This window comes from Gadus morhua, chromosome 16, assembly GCF_902167405.1.
Source record: "Gadus morhua chromosome 16, gadMor3.0, whole genome shotgun sequence".
In the NCBI taxonomy this organism is placed as follows: domain Eukaryota; kingdom Metazoa; phylum Chordata; class Actinopteri; order Gadiformes; family Gadidae; genus Gadus; species Gadus morhua.
In genome coordinates, this window is record NC_044063.1 from 14,006,349 (window position 1) to 14,029,021 (window position 22,673).

Sequence of the window (22,673 nt, forward strand, 5' to 3'; positions counted from 1 at the left end):
TTATCACTACTACCAGTGTTGGGAGAGTTCACTTTCTACGTGAACTACTTCCAAGTTCAGTGCACAAATTTTAAGATGAACTAGTTCAGTTAAACGTTCATAATTCAAAATTTTGAACCAAGTTCACAGTTCCAAAAAGTGAACTAGTTCATAGTTCTTTTTTTCAATATGTTGCTGTGAGCTATTATTTTTTTCTGGTATTTTGAACATTGAGCCCCCATTGCGGTTTGTCTAGGATGAAATAGAGTGGTTGAATCAAGTATCGTAGCGAAATACAGTTTCTAACGTGTTTTATTGCACATTTAGCGTATTTTGTAAATCCCATTGATTTCTGTTGGAAGACTCATTGCTCGTTGGCCGGAAACGGAAAGGGGGGATGTTCATGTTTGGTTGTAGTCTTTTCGCTCGGCCCTACTGTTGAGAGGAAGAAGCGAGCGAAAAGACTACCACCCGGCAAAGTTCCATGAAACATACGATGGCACTGACCGTGTTCACTGACCCAAAGGAAGCACACCGTAATGCCCAGAGAATCGCAGGAGATGCCATAGGATAAGTGATAAGTAACATAATGCCTGGCTCAATGACTGTTTTTGATCATTTGACTTACTGCCTCATATTGCAAAATTTTGTTTGACTGAAAGATAGCCTAACTGTCATGAGGCCTATGCCTGTTAAGCTCACATAGCCTACATTTAACCTCTTAAATGCCTTGTTGGGACTCATGCTGAGTTTTTAACAGGATAAGTTTTGATTGAATACTGCTCCTAAATAGAAGATTCCTTGGAGCTATAACGAGTGTGGCAAGCTGAACCTGTAGAAATTGCTCACTGTGTGTTATGTTCAGTTCATGAGTATGTTTAAGCTGCAGGGTTACCTAATAGTTATAAGAAGTTAACTGTACGGAAGATTGCTTTAAAGAAGCTATTTAGAGATGTTTGTTTTTGTTCTTTGTGTTAACCTCTTACTATTTATACTTTGTAGGCTGATCATGCCGTCACTCTTCATTGTTTCCATGGAGATGCTTTTCTCTTTTTTTTTCCTCTGGGAGGGGGGGGGGCTACCCAGACTACACTTGCCAACAGATTTGGACCACATATCGACCATGTTATTCATCACAGGACACAATTTAAGTAGGCTATGCAAGACGTTGTAACAAACAGAATGGGGGGGAATGATCTTACCTTTTGTAGCTGGAACGTTAAAGGCGCAAATGAACCAGGAAATAGGGGCAAAATATTAGCCTACTTAAAGGCCTACATGCAGGTTAACCGGAATTTTTTTTTGATTAATGGGTACATAAAGCACTCAAAATATATGTATCATTTATAAAATGTCTGCAAAATAGTCCAGTGTTTGTTTTTTGGCAGTAACGGTTGTTTTCTAACGCCATTCGGCGATGACATCACGTTGGGGAGACGTGGTGGAAGGTAGTCTAAGCCTATTACTAGAACTATGGTGTCTAAGAGGTAGCAAGAACCACAAATAACATGCATGATGGCCCACAGCAGTATAATTTCTAACCTGTCAGACGTGAGAGGGCGAATGAGGAATTGCCGAGAACTGATGGCGGTCAAAGCCAATTAAATGCATGGTCAGAGGAGAATGAGTGGAGAGTTGCTATCATTTTGCAACGCAGCAATGAGCGCTGGAGCTAGTCAATGAACAGCAGTGCATACAATAACGACACATTTTTATTCATTTTTACCGTCAGTGAATAGCACCGAGTGAAAGTCAACGTTTTCTGAGGTCTACAAGCGTGCTTGGGAGGAGGAGCTGGGTCAACAAATTCCCGATGACCTATGGGACGACAGCTTGCATTATATTCACACTTGCTCCATAAATGCCAGACACTGTCTAATACAGTTTAAAGTGCTACACCGGCTATACTACTCGAAATCCAAACTGAATAAAATATTCCCTAATGATTCCCCCCTCAGTGATAAATGTCAGATCTATGAAGCCACTTTAACCCACAGCTTTATTCCTTGCCCCAAAATCGAAAGCTTTTGGACCTAAATATCCAGAATCTTCTCCAATACTCTGAAAATTACACTAGAGCCAGGCCATAGAATGATTATTTTGGGGCATTCCGAGGCACTTAGCAAACTGACTGCCTCTCAACAACGCTTTGTCTCTTATGGACTAATAGCAGCAAAAAAACTCATACTTAAATTCTGGAAGGGTGCTGAAGTTCCTCCAGTGAGGCTGTGGATTTCAGATTTAACAGACACATTGCATCTAGAACGTATTAGGTTTATCTTGAGTGATAAATTGAAGCAATTTTCAAAAATATGGTCACCTTTCTAATCTAATTTCTCGATCAACAAACAATTTGAACATAAACATAAAAATCACACGTATGCACGGATGGGTAGATGGGCAGTTTCCTTTTTTTATTTTTTATGTATTTTCTTTAATTATTCATTATTATTATTTTATTATTATTATTATTAGGTAAATATTATTTTACCTAATATTATTAAAAGGTAAATATTATTAATATTTACCTTTATATTATGCTTGTAAAAAAATGTTAAATTTAAGCTGTTCCCTATTGCGTATAAATGTTGAGTGATGAGTACATATCGTTAGCCTCATAGCATAATTGCCTAAGTCATTTTTTGGCCAAATTGTGTTATCTGCCTAACTTTACTTTCCTACCACTGCTGCACCATCCTGCCTTTGATTATTTTGGGGCATTCCGAGGCACTTAGCCAATGTCCTTGGCCAATCATAACACTTATTTAGAATCCAAAAACACCATTTGCCTTAGTCATCTCTTTGACTTAGGCAATTTTGATACAAACAAAATGGCAGAAAGCATGAGAAAGAGGGCTTGTATTAGCGAGAGAGAAGTATTAACTCTTGCCTTGGAATCATCTTCATCTGGTAAGAGTTCATATTTCTTCAATTTTCTAGTCACTTAATGTGATTTCGGTCAACCAAAGGGATTATGAACTGTGTATTTAAACTTTAAATCACGTTTTTTGCTACAAGGTATGATGAAGTTGCTAGCTAACACTAGCAAAACATTACCTAATTTCTGGTCAGAACAAATCTTTACACTTAAGAAACATCACCATAAAAAGATATTTAGGCAGTTTTAGACATTAATGGGCACACACAAATGTTCAAGTGAAGTCATTTTTCAAGTGTTTGCTTTTTATTTTAAGTGTAAATAGATTTGTTTTAGAAATGAGACATTTTAGACACAATAAGTATTTGGTAAGATTTAGTATTTTTGCAGTGAACCTATGCTTTTAACATGGTAAAAATACTCAACAGCACTTCATTTTCTGCTTTATTGTCAGGAAATTAAGTTGATACCCATCTAGTGGAATAAGAGGATTTAGATGAGAGTCGACCTGAGAAAGAAGGAAATGACGCTGAGGGGTCAACAGATTGCAGAGGAAACAGCCAGTAGAGCCTCCAGAGCTGAATCAGATCCTATGCTTCCAATAAAAATATCTGAAACATAAAATGGGTTCGCCAAAGGACACTTAAATTGGCCACGAGATTGCTCTCTGCATGGGAAATGGAGCGCATGCACAACCCTGTTTCAAAAGGGCTCGTGGTTTTAATGAAGATGGACTGCAGTGGAAAAAGGGGATCTTATTTCCTCCATATTAAAACCATTAATCCCAATAAACCAGGGTTTTTGTAAGGCATCCATGTTAAAGTCGAGCCCGTACGGGACAGATTTAATTAGCTCTCAGTGCTTTAATAACAACTAATTGCAACTTATTTTCTCAGGGCAGGAAATGAGCACGCTGTGTGTGGGTGTATGTGTATGTGTGTGTGGGTTTGTGCGTAAGTGTGTGTATGGGTGGGAGCGCGTGGGTGCGTGTTTGTGTGTGTCTGTGTGTGTGGTGTTTGTGTGTGTTTGTTTGTGTGAGTGTGAATGTGTGTGTGATTGTGTGTGTGTGTGTGTGTGTGTGTGGGAGGGTGTGGGTGCGTGTTTGTGTGTGTGTGGTGTTTGTGTGTGTTTGTTTGTGAGTGTGGGTGTGTGAATGTGTGTGTGATTGTGATATATGGTTCTCGTGTATAAATAAAATAAAATACATTTTCCATGACCAATCTACAATAGAAACGTAACATAATTTTCTCTGATTGAATGGTTCTTGGATGCCCAGAGTTTGTTGCTAGGGAGTGACATGCAGGCTCTGCTTGCACAGCAAACCACCAATCACTGACCATGTTGATACGTAGAACAGAACTTCAACATGAGCCAGCAAATAGCAAGAATCAATTCCAAAGAGAACAGCATCGTCAGTTGTACGTAATTATTTTGGTTACAGAAAAGACAACCTCGACCAAAAACAGGTACTTAGTCAAGAGTGCCTTGCAATTGTTGCCACAACAAAAGGCAACATGACTCATTTATTTCCCCATTTGATTCGCCACCACAAGGCTCTGAATAAGAGTGCAAAGCCAAATCCAAAGGCCATGCAAAGCCAAACCAAAACCCAATTTTGGATGCCTCTGCCAGTGCACAGTACAAGTGGGGCACAGAACGGATCAATCAGGATGCAATGATTCATTCTTTTTTCTAACATAATACTAAATTCTAAGCATCGCAATAGGATTTTTGTCCAATATCGTGCAGCCCTAGTGTGTGTGCGCATGCACGTGCACAACATTAGTGCTCAGACATCACAGAATGGGGAGGGATAGAACCGGGGCAGGACTGTAGCCAGCGACGGAAAAATAGTGAGGTCCAGGGGGGTTGCAGGGGTTCAGTTGCGGGGGTTAGGTCACAGACAGAATGTCACAGACGGCGGACAAAGAGTAGTAACTGAATTAGGAAACAGATACTGAATCAGGCATTTACTCATCTCAGAGAAGTTCTCAACCGCTGATTTTGTTGTATTTAGGTTACATTTTTGGTTTTATCTCTGCTAAAATGACAGAGGTCCAGACCACTGTAATAAGCCACCTCATAGCTGGCTACGGGCATGAACAGTGCTGCAGTCTACCTGTAGGCATCCCTGAGCAAGAACCCTAGCCCCTATCGGCCCATTAGCGGCATGTATCTAAAAAGAACCCCATGTCACTGGGATAAAGTTTCTGCCAAAGGACGGATCAGCAAATCAATCCTCTGAACGACGCTCCACTTGAACCTCAAGAGTCCTTTTCTGATCCTGCTCAGCGCATGCTACCAAACCATGCTTCGTCCGATTAGCTCCTCTGTTCAACACATCGTCCTTGCTGAACCAAAGCATCTTATCCTCACGCGGCCTAAGCTTTCACAACGAGCAACGATCTCCTGAAACGTTTAGAAAAGGAAAGTCAGCGGCGGTGAGAGGCGGGAAGAAAACAACTAAGGCGAGCGATGAGTCAAGTCTGCCTCCTCGGCGCTGAACGAACACAATGAGGCGCAGCGTTTAACAGACGAGCGCTCCACTCTCCAGACGCCGCGACGCAGAGCTCCACAGGGAGAGAGAAGGGCTGAGAGAACCGCGCCCACCACGGGATAATCGGCTGCTACGGTGAGGTCTGGGGCCCAGTGGACAGGAGTTAGTCCTGCTGCTGCGACCCAGACAGATGGCTGAGAGGGTCAGACTCACCGTCCGTGTTCTTTTGAGAATATTCGGTTGGATTACTCTCTCTCTCTCTCTCTCTCTCTCTCTCTCTCTCTCTCTCTCTCTCTCTCTCTCTCTCTCTCTCTCTCTCTCTCTCTCTCTCTCTCTCTCTCTCTCTCTCTCTCTCTCTCTCGACGATTTTATTGATCAAGAAAAATGCCAAAAGCTAGATGAAAATACATATAACTCTTCTGATCGTTAAGGAAAATATTATTCCAACCCCACACACCAAACACTAACTGATTCCATTCCTCAACAACCTAGTCCTGATTCTTGAAACCGTGGCTCTTGCACATCCTAAAGAACTTTGGCAAATTCACGGAGAAGGCATTAGAATGGACTGCAGATGTTGTAGGAGAAGGACTCCTCTGTGTCTCAAATCCATCACACTTGAGCTTTTCAGACAACTACCCCTCTCACCTATCAGGGCGGAGCGTCCGTCCCCCAGGGGGTACCTCTGGTAGCGGGGCACGGCCAGCGGCGGCAGGCGGTGGAAGAGGGCCTGCAGCAGGGGCTCCAGCCGGGCAGCCGAGGGGTCCGACGGGTAGAACAGGTTGAACACCTGGGAGCAGGCCGGGTGCAGCTGGCTCACTGGGGGGTGGGGGGGGGGGACCAGGGGGGAGACACAGGGTGAGAGGGAGGGGGAGACCCAGGGAGTCTTGTTACACAGTAGACTTGTAACACGACCCACAATGTAATGCAGCGCTTGCTTGGACAATGGTTTTGCGTCCCAATATGATTTGAAATGTGGAAACTGGGCTGAAATGGTTAGAGACCCAGGACGTTGAACCTGTTATCTCCGCCCATTGAGTATGCTAAGCGTGAACACAACAGCAGTATGAAACGGCTTAACGCGACGTCTTCTGCCACTTAGGTTCCCGATACGACGAGACAGTGGTCACATCAGTTGTACTTTTGGAAAACGAAATAATGTCCACGCTTATTTAATTGAGCTGTGTCATATTCGTGCAATAACATTGCGCTGTGTGAATGTGGTTGTTTCCGCATCCATACCGGTATACATACATACTTAAACAGCCATTCTGTTTGCCTATTAGCAGCAGTGGGTAAAGGTGCCCCAGACCACACACACACAGACGCATACAGGAGAGTGCTCCTGGGATGTGGTTCGCAGGGTGATAGCAAATCAACTCCTAGCTCCTTCACAGGGGAACTTCCTCAGGCTACATGGGTGGAGGGGAGAGCGACTGTGTTTTCACATGGATATTAGTTAAGATTACAAGACAGCAGAGGACAGGCTGATCCGCTGCCATTAGCAAGATGGGAACCTGGTTTTGTTTGCAAACAGCAATTCTGTCTGCAAACAACCTATTAGTAGAACCAATTTGTTTTATCATTACAGCAGCGGCAGACACAGTCACACAAATGGTTGGTAACATCGCCTGTAGAGTGGACGTTTATGACTTTCTGTACACATACAAGTCCTTTGTGTTATGGGAAAAAAAACAACGTATTTTCTATCCATTAATTAGGAGGTCAAAACATAAATTTACATATTTGTTCGTTTTAATTGATTTATTGATTCATATGATGTATATGATGCATGATACCTGTATGTTATACGTCCTGGCACTTAATGTAGGTCTACACACTTATTCTATGTTGTACGTCCTGGCACTTAAACAATAGAACTTGGCATTATGTAGCATCTTACCCTAGCTATTTTTGTTGTATACTGGGAATTGGTTTACCTTGCAATTGTTAGTGCTTAATAAATTGTTCTTCCTCTTTCTTCTGACAAATGTACTGATTGTAAGACGCTTTGGATAAATGCGGCAGCTAAATGGCCTGAATCTAAATGTAAATATGAAATAACAGTACATTGTAGGAATGGTAAATGATTGCTAGTGACCATCAGTGGTTCATCCAGATGGCCCTAGAGGTGGGGCATCTTAACTCTGGTCTCCCGAAGGTTGTTAGTTTGATCCTTCCAGGAGTGTCGACGTCTCCCTGTGCAAGGCACCTCACCCGGACTGCTCCTGATGAGCTGGCTGTCGCCCTGCATGGTTGACTCCACCATCGATGTGTGAATGTGTGTATTAACTGTTGTAAGTTGCTTTGGATCAAAGCGTCTGCTTAATGCCCTAAATGGAAGAGTAGGGCTCTCACCTTGGATGGTGGGCAGCACCGTGCGCCTCATGGCCAGCACCAGGCCCAGGGGGCAGCCCAGCAGGAAGCAGTCCGACACGTCGAAGTCGAAGCGGCCTGGGTTCAGCACCAGGTAGCCGCTGTTACTGGAGCACACCTCCAGGCTCTCCTTCATCAGGCTGGGAGGCACACACACACGCACACACACACACGCACACACACACGCAAACACAAACACACATAAACATGCACACACAAACACACACACACACACACACACACACACACACACACACACACACACACACACACACACACACACACACACACACACACACACGGACGTAAGCCCACACACACACATACACACATAACACACAGTAACGTACACATACAAGACACATACACACACAGTTACACAGTTACACACACACACACACACACACACACACTCACACACACACACACACACACACACACACACACACACACACACACACACACACACACACACACACACACACACACACACACACACACACACACACACACACACACACACAAAAGAGGAATCAATCAATGCACACCCATCCTCAACATCACTGTGCTCTGTAAACGTCTGTGAAGCCCGGAGGAGGAGGAGGCGCGGTGGGGGCGTGAAGGTCGAGGCGTGAGCAGCACAAAGGACCAGCTGAGCGCTCCAGCCCGCTGACGTCACCGGGCTGATCCTCCCTGAACCAGTCCCTAGGTCGGGGGGACTCTGATGGAGCAGGCTCAGCCTAGTGACTCAGCCTCACTATGACCCCATGAGGAGGCTCAGCCTAGTGACTCAGCGTCACGTTGACCCCGCCTGGAGACTCTCTGAGCCTAATGACTCCGTCGTCTGGGGGCGTCCGAAGGGTCCTCAGGCCTTAGCGATGGTTGGTCGAGTGCAGAGCTGAACCCACCCCTCCGTTCCAGCCAAACCCTCAACAGCCCTAGCCCGGCCTTCGGGACCTTCTCCTCATCTAATCCCATCACTGCTGGCGTTTAGTCATTAAATCTTAGGCGTGGAAAACAGGATTACAGCCTGCGGCCATCGTAAGTAGTCAAATCAATCGCTTTGTGATTCTTATCTTTTGTACTCTTGGCGTTCTCGCTGCTCCTATAGCGACTCCTATAGGGATTAATGTACACTCTGCACATTATTCCATTAACTTGAAGAGAGGCCAGGACACCCTGGCAGGCTGTCTGAGGCGTCTCTCTGTCATTGATTTTCCTCCTTGTTCTCAGATATGCAGAAGCAGCATAGAGACAAGGATGGAGATAAGAAAACTGTATTTTTCGTGGGTTGGTCCTTTGAGATAGTGCCATCATTGCTACGTTTACTCGTCTTTGGGGGAAACCAGAGAAGCGTGGCACTGAAGAACAAGCGTTCTTCAGTTCTTCAATGTATTTTCAAAAACATATAATGTATATCCCGACAAAAGCTAGTAAACGAGAATGAGAAATCGTTCCCATAGGACGTAATGAACAGAGCTGTATCGCTGAACTATTGCTCTAACAAACTCCTGCTAATCTGGGTTTCCCTAGGGGTGAGTGCAGGGGTGGAGGGCAGAGTCCCTGTCTCACACAGCACAGCTCCAGTCCAACGAGTGGAAAGGGGTGGGCATGGAACAAACGGGGGGGCAAGGCTGCATCGTCATGGACTCTAGCGCTGCAAGATTTGGTGAAAAAGTCATATTGCGATTATTGTGGACAATATTGCGATTTGCCATTGCGATATAATAAAGAAATGGTGTCATGAGTCTACTTGCTTGGTTATCAAGGAAAATGCACACAGATTACTGATAATTTTATTATCAGTATTATCAGTTATTTATATAGATTTTTTATAATCTTAAACTAGCATAAATAATGCACAAACTAAAAAATGTGTACAGTGCTGTTTTCAAAATAACAATATTTTACAAAATTAAAAAAATAATAAAAATATATATTTTCAAAATAAAGGCATTTCTGCTGCGCAAACTTGATAGTACAACTAAATAGAAAAAATAGGAAAATACATATAAAAAATAATAATAATAATAATAATAAAAATCTTTTTAAATGAAACCGCAGCCTTTTTCGGTTACACAATTGCAAAGGCTGATATCACGATTGCGATTGCGATTCGATTAATCGTGCAGCACTAAGGGACACCGTGTGTAAATACAGACAGCGAACCCGGACGAATCGCGGTTCCGGTGTTCATTATGCGGACCCTCCTGGGGGAGGAGCGGTTGTTATGCCACAGGCCCGGTCTGCCTGATGTGGGGCTAGTGTGTGATGCATGCTGGGAGTTGTGGTTCACACGCCGGTAGATGCTACTACGCTCTAAAACTTTTTACAGTAAAACTACTGTAAAGTAGCGGCAGCAATTCGAGAGTGAGGCACTTTATATTTATTTACATTAATATTACTGTATAACATAACAATAACAACATTACAGTACAACATACAGCATGCCATTGTAATATTACAGTAATCTACTTGCAGCAAAATAATATGGCTGCATTCTACTGTAAAACCATAAATACTGTAGATTAACGTTAGAATTTCGCTGTAAATTTACATAAAAGTCTTGCGGTGTACTTCTGCCCAGCAGCGTTCAACTGCAGAGCCGAGCGAACTGCTTGGTACCGGATCAAACCAGCTATTTATAGCTCGCCACAGAATGGGAGGAAACTCAGGCAGCAAATATTGATAAATAGCACAAGGGGAATCGTGAAATTACATATTCCCCAGGGGGGATGATCCCATAGGGGCCCGTTTGAAACGTCTGTCACGTTGACATTAGCAAGAATTATTGTGTGACGGCGAGCCGATGACGTCAACCGACACTTTGCTTTTCAGTTGTCTTGCCGGCGCGTTAACCGAAGCAGTCTGAAGTGGAGGATAACGTTTTAGATTGACGGTAATTTATGAGCAGGGAGGGGTAGGTCTTTCTCTGTGATTTATGTGTGGAAATTGGGGTTGGAACTAACGTTATTCCGAGGAGTTCTCCTCTCACGATAGAGCACGTGGGGCAGGGTGCCTCAAATGTGCGCTACTTGGGGGAGAGAGGGCGGGACTTCCGGTGACGCCTAAGCGGGGACAGGTGAGAGAGAGGGCGGGACTTCCCAGGATGCTCTAGTCAAGAGAGGTGAGAGAGAGGAAGGGACTTCCCCAGGATGCTTTAGCGAAATGTAGCGCGAGAGAGGGCGGGACTTCCAATAGAGGGACAACCGTTAACTTCAGGTTTCGAATGTTGCTCTGTCATGTTCGTGTCATGTCAGGTTCTGATTCTGCTCCCCAGCCCGGGGAGCAGTTAACTGTTAACTGGCATACAAAGCTCAGTAAATGAGTAACCTGGGGCAGCGCTACAACACACGACCGTCTCTAAGGTGAGGTCGGCACCCAGAAGACGACCCCTGACCCCACTCTAACCCCTGACCCCACTCTGACCTCTGTGGTCTCTGATGTGTTCCTGTATAAATACAGTAAACCCTCTCTGACCTCAGTGGTCCCTAATGTATTCTTGTATAAATACAGTAAACCCTCTCTGACCTGGAGAAGAAGCTGTGGTGCTGGCCCGTGGAGGCGCCGGTGTCGCCGTCGTACGAGTCGCTCTGCTTGCGGCTGAGGGGGGAGCGGGGCCCGGGGCCGTTGCCCTCGGTGGGGGCCGAGATGTCGATGTTGCTCTTGCTCAGGCGCTTGCTGGAGCTCAGGCCGGGGTTGGACTCGCCCAGCAGGCCCTGGGTGTTCTGAGGTGGAGAAGGAGGAGGAGGAGGAGGTGGAGGAGGAGGCGAAGCAGGTAGAGGAGGTGAAGGAGGTGATGGAGGAGGGATAGAGGGAGGAAGTGAAGGATGTGGTGGAGGAGGTAGAGGAGGAGGAGGAGGACGGGGAGAAGGGGGAGGAGGTGGAGGAGGAGGAGGAGGAGGACGGGGAGGAGAAGGGGGAGGAGGTGGAGGAGGTGGATGAGGAGGTAGAGGAGGTGAAGGAGGCGTAGATTGAGGAGGAGGAGGACGGGGAGTAGGAGGAGGTGGTGCAGGGGGAGGAGGGGGAGGAGGTGGAGGAGGATGAAGGAAGAGGAGGAGGAGGTAGAGGAGGTGAGGGAGGTGAAGGAGGTGAAGGAAGTTGAGATGGAGGGGGAGGAGGAGGAGGAGGAGGAGGAGGAGGGGGAGGAGGAGGGGGACGGGTGTAGGAGGGGGAGGAGGAGGTGAAGGAGGTGGAGATGGAGATGGAGGAGGAGGAGGGGGAGAAGGGAGAGGGGATGGTCCATGGTTTGGGTGTTTCATAGTATATAGATTATGGTCCAAGGTTTGGGTGTTTCTTCGTGTAAAGATTATGGTCCCTGGTTTGGGTGTTTCATAATACAGAGGGATTTAGTCCCTGGTTTGGATGTTTCATAATACAGAGGGATTTGGTCCATGGTTTGGGCGTTTGGTGTGGGTACCTTGAGGCTCTCGGTGCTGTTGTTCCTGCTGCTGCTGGGGCTCCCAGCCCTCTGATGGCTGCCAGGACTGCCAGCCCTCTGATGGCTGAAGCACAGTGCGTCGAAGCACAGAACGCCGCCCACGCAGTCCCCTATCAGACACACCTGCTCGGGGGGGAGACAAGCACGCACACACACACATACCGCACACACACAAACACACACACACACACACACACACGCACACACACACGCACACGCACACACACACGCACACAAATTTCAATTCAATTCAATTTTAATTGTATCGCCCTTAATCACAGTTACAGTCTCAAAGGGCTTAACAGGCCATATATTTATGACCCCCCAACCTAACCCTGGACCCCCAGAATGCAAGAAATAACTCCCCTAATTAGCAAGGAAGAAATCTTGATAAGGAACGCAGAGTGCGGGATCCAGGTGTGCTTAAGTGGCGGTGTGTGTGCGTGGGTGCGTGCGTGTGTGTCTAATAAGGGGCGGTTGCCACTGGTCACGTGGGAGTTGCAGTCGCCTTGTCAGAGAATGGTAGTCCTCTGGGGACCTGAGCGGTGGTTCCTCAGCTAACCAACTCAATCTGCAGCGCTTTTATTGGCCTCCATTAAAGTCGCTGCAGCATATTATCAAATTGCGTATGCTAAATTACAGAGGTGGTTATTGCACTGTGCTCGCCCATCCATTTCCCTCCTCTCTCTCTCTCTCTCTCTCTCTCTCTCTCTCTCTCTCTCTCTCTCTCTCTCTCTCTCTCTCTCTCTCTCTCTCTCTCTCTTTCCTGCCAATCCTTTTCTCATCTCCCGCTTTCCCTCCTCCTCTCTCCTCTCCTTTCCGCCCCAAATCCCTCCTCCCTCTCGTCCCCATCCTTTCCCCTACTCCCCCCTTCGGTCTTCCTCTCTCCTCTTCTCTCCTCCTCTCCTCTCCAATCCCTCCTCTTCTGTGCTACCCATCCATTTCTCGTCTTCCCCTTCCCTTCTCCTCCCTCCTCTTCTCTCCCTCCTTTCTCTTTTGCCTATCCTTTCCTCTCATCTTCTCCCTCCCTCCCTCCTCTCCTCTGCCCTCCCAGTTTCTCCCTTGTACCTCCTTCCCTCCTCTCGACTCCTCCTCTCTCTCCACCCCGGCTACTCATGCGCATCGCATCCCCCATTTTATCCCATTCTCTTCCCCCATCCTCTTCCCTCCCTCCCCCTCCTCCCCTCTACTCTCCCCCCTCTCCCCCACCGTCAGCGAGCACCGCCGAACCTCCGAGACCGAGGCAGCAGGGAGAAAAGGGAAGAGAGATGGAGCTCACCTGGCCCGTGAAGCCCTGGCCGTCCTCTGAGTGCAGGAAGCTCTGGTACACCTGGTTGGCCCGCACGATGACCGTTGCCACGGCGTCCAGGTATCGCGGGGAGGCGATGGCCAGGAGTGGCAGTGCGGCCAGGGGGAGGTGGTCCACGCTGCTGGACACACAGCTCTCATCGTAGCTGTACGGGTTCAGGCTGGGTGACACAGGGGAGAGAGGGGAGGAGAGGGGTGAGGAGCGACGCAGACAGAGGGACGAGACAGTCGGGACAGGGAGGAGAGAGGAGGAGAGGGGAGCAGTGAGGAGAGAGGAGGAGAGGGGAGCAGTGAGGAGAGAGGAGGAGAGGGGAGCAGTGAGGGGAGAGGAGGAGAGGGGAGCAGTGAGGAGAGAGGAGGAGAGGGGAGCAGTGAGGAGAGAGGAGGAGAGGGGAGCAGTGAGGAGAGAGGAGGAGAGGGGAGCAGTGAGGAGAGGGGAGCAGTAAGGAGAGAGGAGCAGTGAGGAGAGGGGAGCAGCAGTGAGGGGAGAGGAGGAGAGGGGAGCATTGAGGAGAGGGGAGGAGAGGGGAGCAGTGAGGGGAGAGGAGGAGAGGGGAGGAGAGGGGAGAGACGCATACAGAGGGAGCAGTTAGGAGAGGGGAGGAGAGAGGAGCAGTGTGGTGAGCGGTGAGGAGAGGGGAGGAGAGAGGAGCAGTGTGGTGAGCGGTGAGGAGAGGGGAGGAGAGAGAGAGAAGGACAGCGAGGAAAGGAGGAGGAAGGAGAGACGCATACAGAGGGACGAGGACAGGGAGGAGAGAGGAACAGTGGGGAGAGGGGAGCAGTGAGGAGAGGGGAGCAGTGGGGAGAGAGGAGCAGTGAGGAGAGGGGAGCAGTGAGGAGAGGGGAGCAGTGGGGAGAGAGGAGCAGTAAGGGGAGGGGAGCAGTGAGGAGAGAGGAGCAGGGAGGAGAGAGGAGCAGTGGGGAGAGAGGAGCAGTGAGGAGAGAGGAGCAGTGAGGAGAGGGGAGCAGTAAGGGGAGGGGAGCAGTGAGGAGAGGGGAGCAGTAAGGGGAGGGGAGCAGTGAGGAGAGGGGAGCAGTAAGGGGAGGGGAGCAGTGAGGAGAGGGGAGCAGTAAGGGGAGGGGAGCAGTGAGGAGAGGGGAGCAGTAAGGGGAGGGGAGCAGTGAGGAGAGGGGAGCAGTAAGGGGAGGGGAGCAGTGAGGAGAGGGGAGCAGTAAGGGGAGGGGAGCAGTGAGGAGAGGGGAGCAGTAAGGGGAGGGGAGCAGTGAGGAGAGGGGAGCAGTAAGGGGAGGGGAGCAGTGAGGAGAGGGGAGCAGTAAGGGGAGGGGAGCAGTGAGGAGAGGGGAGCAGTGAGGGGAGGGGAGCAGCAGTGAGGGGAGAGGAGGAGAGGGGAGCAGTAAGGAGAGGGGAGCAGTAAGGGGAGGGGAGCAGTGAGGAGAGGGGAGCAGTGAGGAGAGGGGAGCAGTGAGGAGAGGGGAGCAGTGAGGAGAGGGGAGCAGTGAGGAGAGGGGAGCAGTAAGGAGAGACGCAGACAGAGGGACGAGGACAGGGAGGAGAGAGGAGAAGAAAATGAAATAATGGAAAGAGGGAAGAAAGGAATAAATGATTGAGATGGAAGGAAAGAATGATGAAAGCTGAACCAGCAGATGAACCGGAACATGCTACATTAGGTGGTACAGTTCTCTGTCACGGTTACTACTAATATTATCAATATTGAGACATTAATATTCTATCATGACGATATGTGGGAATAAAGCAGGCCCCAAATATATTAACCTAACAAGACATACATCAACAGACCATCCTCCATGAAATGGGCCAAAGCGAGGTTAAGGGCTGGAACATAGTTAACTGATCTTAAAATCCCGTTTTAATGTCCATCAACTCAGGGAAGAGTTAATGGAAGATCTGTCCAATCTGTTCATGCTGCAAAGTAATCGTTTTTTCAGATAGATAGAAGGATTCTTCTGCTATGTGTGTGTGCCACGTGTAAATCAGCAGACCCAACCAGCGCACGCTAGCAATCAGTTCATGTGTCAGTGTGTGGAAAGAGCCGTCCTGGGCTCCATTCACCAGATAGGATGTGGAGCCAGTTAGCAGATAGTGTCAGGGCTCATGTGGGACAGCAACTGGGGACACGCAATCACAACCAGGACGTGACACACACACACACACACACACACACACACACACACACACACACACACACGCACACACACACACACACACACACCTGCAAGCAGGCATGCACACACACACACACACACACACACTAGGGCTGCTCGATTATGGAAAAAATCATTATCACAATTATTTTGGTAAATATTGAAATCACGATTATTCAAACGTTTTTTTTAGTTTGAAAACATGTTGCATTTATTCAGCATGTCACTCCCAAAAAACACTTTGTAACTGAGAACTTCGAAATTTCGCCTTAAAAAAATACACAAAATGGTCAAATAGAAAGTGTTCAAATCTAAAATAATGTACAGATATGTATCCAGCTGTTCTGCACTTTATATAAAACAAACAAAATATCGAAAACTCGATTATATTAGTTTTGTGATAGTTTGACGCTAAAATCGAAATCGCAATCAAAATTCAATTACTGTAATGGCCCAGCCCTAGCCTCCACCGATAGAGTCAGACTTACTGGGTACCAGCCAGGGATGGAAATTAACACCCGCCACACGCCATTTGCGGGTGGATTTGTATGGTGGCGGGTGAATTGTGTCACTTCACCCGCCACTGTGGCGGGTAATACTTTCCAGTCAGGTCCGATCAAATTGGCATATCTAATACATTCGTTATACGGCGCTGCACAGTTCCACAACCATTACTGTCAACATCCGGGCCCCTTCTTCCTCTACGCCTCTTTTGCTGAACTGCGACTGTCAATATCCGGGATAATATCGGTAACAGGGCTCTCAAGTCTCACGCGTTCGGCGTGAGACACACGCAATTCAACCCATGAACACGCTCACACGCCACACGTAGGGTAACCAGACGTCCTCTTTTGCCCCGGACATGCCCTCTTTTTGACACACTTTTAAAAAATGTGTGTCGGAATTTCAAAATCGTCCGGGATTTTATTAAAGCCTCATATATGTTCACATTGAATTTGCGTTGCGTTTCTCTGGGTCGTTCACAAACTAGTTAGGCTACGCCCTCCCCTACTCAGTTCTGTTCGCTTCGCATTGGTGGAAGTGAGTAGGGGGAGTGGCTAAGTAGAGCCTTCAGATTGGACGGTTTGACCTACTCAGTTACCGTCGTGTTTTGTATTTATTATTTTACCATTATTGTTTTATAGGGACAAACATTAACAAATTTCTCCTACAGGGGATTGATAAAGTTCTATCTATTGAACAGAAAGAAACACTTGGTCATACTTTACACACTTTACCACAGCATTGGCCTACTGAATGCCACAGATATATTTTCAGCATTGGACTGAATGCCACACATATTTTCTTCTGAATATTAGTGTTAAGGGCATATAATGCTTACTATCATACGTTAGTTACCATGTCTGTGTGGACACATTTGTATGCAGTCACATGTGAATACAAAAAAACAAATGTTCCTATTGACTTATGATGGTGTAGCCATGCATGTTGTTTTATTATTATTAATATGTCAATTCGTTTTTTAATGAAAATACTTTGCATAGATGAATTATCCCCAAACTTGTCATCGTAACACCAACTGATGTGTATGAAAAACACTTTTCTTATCTATTGTTACTATTATATTGTTTAAAATGTACGCATATATTAATAAATATATAGCGTATAAAAAGTGGCTGGTAAAAAAGATGAGTGGCTGGTCGATTTTTAAATCTACCTGCCACAGTGGCTGGTGGGCAAAAAAGTTAATTTCCATCTCTGGTACCAGCACGTCCCTATTGATCAGAATGGGATTTGACACCTTGAATGCCCAATTCTATAGAAACGAAGGTTCCACAGGTTCAAAGAACGTTCACTAAATCTCTCCTAGTCTTCTTCAAATGCAACCACTGAATGAGCACATTTCTCCATCATTCCCACTAAAGGCTTAGTTATGGTTCGACGTCGACGAAACACAAGGAGGTTCACACATTACATCCTTGCAGGACCCTCCTTGCGTCCACCGCAAGGGCCAGACATGCGCCTCCCAAAAATTGCGGGGTGACGCAGCAGCAAGGGCTTTGATTGGTCCACTCACTAAAACCCGACGCAGAACCAACACAGGTTAACGCGAGAAAAAGCGGATGCATTGTCATTGCGCTGCATCGACGTGGAACCATAGCTCAGCCTTCACAGTGACGAGCGAGATTTGTGACATTCCTAATGGAGCCACCATGTCGTGACTCTTTATGCAGATCATGTGGTCCTTTGATATCATCTGGCTCAGCCCCACTTCATCAGGGGGGTCCCAAAGGGCTCGAGAACAGTGTTTAGCCTCGAGGCAGGACTCTGTGTGCCAGGTTATTCGGTGTAATACATAATCCTGACATGGGCTTCATTAGAATCGCTGCCATTCGTGATTTGCTTCATTATGATAAATTGCTCCACGTAATGTAAGCACTCGCTTCGTTTCAATACATATTTGACAAATTATGCAATTGGCCATTAGAAACTTGTGCATGTTTGAGTTTTTCAGTGTTTTGAATATTGAGGAAACGGCTAATACCCTAGTATTTCCAATATGCGGTTCATAATTGATGGGACATTCTTCATAATAATGGCCTTCCACTTAAACAGGTGTTCTTCGAGTTTCTGGTTGGGATCACGGTGTGCCTTTCGCCCTTAAAGGTTGAGAACCACTAGACTTCATCACTGTTTCGGAGATCTGACTTCATGATTCTGTATTCATGGTAATTGGTAGCCTAGCTATTGCCAGACCAAGCTCAATCGTCGATTGCACGTTGGTCCGGGGAAGCTGCCGTCATTTTCTTCAGCACAAGAGGCGTGATCTATGGGCCTAGTTCAAATGATTCTGTACGCAATTGGCTGCTTGCCGCCGCTTCCCTGTTGTCATTGTGTTAAACCAGCCAATAGCGCGCCAGGGGGAAAAGCCAGCTTGGTGATTGGCTCCCGCAAATACTTATCGGAAGCAGAAAGAAATGTATTGCTCTTCTCCAAACCCTTCTGCAAGGCGAACTGAAGGCGCCGGCAGAATGGGCGTGGCTAGCCAGCCTAGGTAATTGGTACATTGTTAAAGTCCATACTAAGTCGCACCAAATGTCCCAATGCACAAAGTGCATAATCTAATCCAGACTGTACAAACAATTAACAAACTGTGGGTTCTGCCTTCAGAATGCAACACCACGACAACACAAAAGCCCGGAACGTAAAAGATGTGATAGGATGCTTCAAATCTAAAATAACATATGTGCAGGTTAAAACACAAGACACTTTAATCATATACGATACGATACGATAATACTTTATTTGTCAGTAGGGCACAACAATTCGTTTTGCGTCCCTGGGAAGGCCCCTCAAAACATTTAGGACATTACACGTAAACAAGTACAAATGACACATGACATGAAAGCACAGCGATTCACAAGCAGCACAGATGACAGATAGGCAAGCACAGGTGTTGACAAGAAAGACACAAGTACAGACACATGACACATGACATGGCACAGCCCACCGAGCACACAAAACACAAATGACAGGTAAGGCAATTTACAAAGACATACGAAGACTAATACCCATGGAATCATAAATGCGCTGGAATGTCATCTTAGTTTGTTCAGTAATAGAATGGACTGATGTACAAAGGAGTTTTTAAGCGAATCATTTTTTCCAGCAATATGTCTGGCTGAATTGTATTGAACGCCGCTGAAAAATCAAGAAAAATAATAATCACAACATCATGGAGAAAACCTTACACCAGTACTGATGAAGAGGCTAAATGAGAATAATAATGGTAATGGAGGTCCACAGATTGAAGTTAATATGTTTTTGCTACCATCACACATTACTGAAATGAAAAGAGTGCCCTTCTTAGAGTTACTCACTCGCTGAACAAAAAACAGAACCCAAAGCAGTCGATTTATCAACCTGACAGGGCAGGTCAAAGGGTGATACTACACCACCAGGTGTGTGTGTGATTAGCCGTTTGAAAATCAGCTTTTTCCTGTGTTTTAGTGACATCACATAGGGGCCTGTCCACCTAGATGTACGCTGGATAGATCCGTCCACCTGCCTACCAAGGCCACGTTTATGCATAGCAGGGTTTTTAGAGAAACAAATACCCCCCCCCCCCCCCCCCCCCCCCTCCGTTTTCAAAAATAACATTGTGCACACAACATCGTTATCAAAAAAGTTGTCATTTACATCAACCCGCATAAATACGCCGTCAAGCGCCATTATAACTATGCCAAACCCATGAGCGGCAGTGTAGGGAGAAGAATAAAGCCATGCAAGCCAATCAGAATCCTCTGAATCAACAACAACGAAAAAATGCCCATTCACACACTACGGTAAATGCGGATACGGACAGTTTCGTCCGGTCCCGGAGGTGTTTCGGCAGTAAATGGCTCCGTCGCCTCTGATCTTACGAATCCGGAGTGCTACGGGAGAACCGGAGCAATACCACCGGAAATCAGGGTGGCAGTATAGAGACAAAAAGTCAGACCATTCGCGAAAATAGATAGAGTAGTATAATATCTGATATGTATATTATATATATATATATTGTATTTGACGTTTTGTACTTATATTATACTATATACCTGACATTTTTATTTTATTGTTTATTGTTATTGTTCCACTGCTTTGGCAATGAGTTGTAACTGGTCATTTAACAACATTTTGAGGAGATAATCTGCGGGTTGGTGAGGGGTGTCACATGCCACCGCACACTTTTTGCACTTTTTTCCACACAAGGCAAAATCATCTCCACAGATGTCATGTTTGCGATTTTCGATGCCGTTAATTTGTGAAACGACAGTCACTACACTCTAGAGGATTTATTGCGTAACATCCATAACAACGCTGAAACTAGACGGAGGTATGAAGGGTAGTTCCGGGGGCAACGTTTGGGGCGACGGACGAATTTCGTCCGGATCCGGAGGTATGGATCGGCCTTAACACGAGCGACTTCCTGTTCCTTTCAAAACAACAGTTTAATTCATTTTTCACAATTTACCGGCTCTCGTTTTGAAGAATAATCACCGCGCCATTCGTTTCAATGGGAATCACGATGGTCTAAAATTTCAACATAAAGTGTACATATTTATAATTTGAAATTCGTCCCAACCTTTATACCACAGATACTATAGGGTCTATAGCATATAACCGCGTTTTCTGATTGCAGTAAGCTGACAGCAGTAAGCTGACAGCATCGCTAATTAACACCGCAACTGCAAATGAACCACACGGAGATAACCATGGCAGCCTGTCAAACACGTTTTCTTTTTGCGATCTTTCTGCGCATGCATCTGCCGTGTTGATAAACAAATAATCCCCTTATATGGCGCGAGGTTCGTTCGTGTGGACAGACAGCGGGCGCTCACATGACGTTAAGCATTTGTGGCGCAGAATGTGACGCTTGAGAACCTAAAACCCTGTTTCTCCCAGTTAACACGAGTTTCTAGAAATAATCGTTTTCTGTGATAAAAAACGTTTTTTTTGTGTAAATGAGGGCAAACCGCGTGGAAATATCTGCGTTTTCCCTTCGTGTAAACAGGGCCCAAGTGAACTGTAGCAAATGTTGCTTATCTATCCAAAACAGGGGGTCATGGTGGTCCTATGCATTCAATGTACCTGCAGGCGGGGGCTGAGGTGGTGAGACCGCCCCCCCTAACGAGGTAACTCAGGTGTACCCGTTCCCCTAACGAGGTAGCTCAGGTGAACACCGTTCCCCTTAACGAGGTTTCGGGCAGAACACTCATTAACCAGAGGAGAGATGCCTTGAACACAAACCTCCACCCGACAGAACAAGCTTTACATTTTATGTTTCCATTCTCTGCAGAACCGAGCAGACTCTCCTCCTCCTCCTCTTCCTCCTCCTCAGAGGATTGTTTTTGAGTGAAGAAGCGAGTAGAGAGACATGCGTTCAGTTGTCACTCCGGTTTCCCCCTGTGCACGGTGCCTCTCACCCAGTCCCTCTGGAGTGGAGACGCTGTCTACCAACACACACTTCTGTCGCTGCGGTGGCAGAGTGCCCCCTCTACCCCGGGGCTCTCCAAAGACAAAATGGAGGGGAAGAAAAGGCACAATGCCGTTATGTGCTGTATGTCATTACAGGTCTGCATAATGACGGTGACTCGGCTACGACGGGAGAGAGTCTGCCGGGGATAACCGGGAAAAACAAAGGTTTGGCCGTGGGGATGGTGCTGCTCCCACATTAGCTTCAGTCTGCGTCGTCACCGCTGTCTGCCAAGTAAACACACGTTCTCTCCCTGCATATTGTGGAGCACCAACAAACCAAGGGAGAAAGGCTGTTTCTATGATTAAAACAGCCCTGATAAAACACAACACATTCAAACCTGAGCGAGGAACATTGTACAGTGTTTGCAGCCCTATACTCTGAATAACTGTTTTTCAACTGCAGGTGCTACGTCCGATTACATTCCTGAAATGTGCACATTACCAATATAAAAAGTATGGATCATTAAAAATGTATACATATGAATATCATTCAGTAAATATAGTATTATTGCTTGTTATGTTTCCAAAATCTTGTCATATTCTGCATTCCATAATCCTTTCCATTGGATTCTGGAACAACATCATTGATGTTTGGTGGGTTGCTAAATGACCCAACTGGGAGCATGAGCAGCGTTGCTGACTTTCTCTCTCCCCTCTCCCCCCTGGCCAGGACCCTCCTGCAGTTTGATGTGTATCAAAGGGGTCACTCTGGGGTCCTCTCTGCTCCTTCACTGCCTGCGTATTCATCTACTGGTTTAGTTTAGTTTAGTTTAGTTTATTAAAGATCCCCATGTGACCGTTTGCATTGAGGTGGTCTGTGTAACCTCTTGATGACGACTTAGTGGCACACCTGAAGTCCAAGGTTGGGAACCGCTGCACTCGACCACTTTCCTCGACAACCACGAGGTCCTCACACATGAGAGGCAGAGATAAGTGCTGCTACACAAGGTGGCCGTAGAGGCCAGCTGCAGGTAACGAAGGAACGTTGCTCATGTCAATGACAGCCGTGTCCTGGCTGTGATTGTTACACTCCACCACCCTCTGATCACTTTCAATGAACAGGTCCTTATCCACACACACACACACAACCA

General features: G+C 46.6%; 1 protein-coding gene across 1 annotated transcript in view; it reads right to left on the minus strand.

Moving 5' to 3' along the window:
* pitpnm3 (PITPNM family member 3) overlaps positions 1–22,673 on the minus strand; it is an 89,441-nt gene that overhangs the window by 22,007 nt on the left and 44,761 nt on the right. The window contains exons 6-10 of the mRNA XM_030381965.1: positions 13,451–13,640; positions 12,151–12,294; positions 11,262–11,458; positions 7,713–7,870; positions 6,003–6,173 (exon numbers count right to left, since the gene is read on the minus strand). Of these exons, the coding sequence (XP_030237825.1) occupies positions 6,003–6,173; positions 7,713–7,870; positions 11,262–11,458; positions 12,151–12,294; positions 13,451–13,640 (860 nt within the window). The remainder of the gene's footprint in view (positions 1–6,002; positions 6,174–7,712; positions 7,871–11,261; positions 11,459–12,150; positions 12,295–13,450; positions 13,641–22,673) is intronic.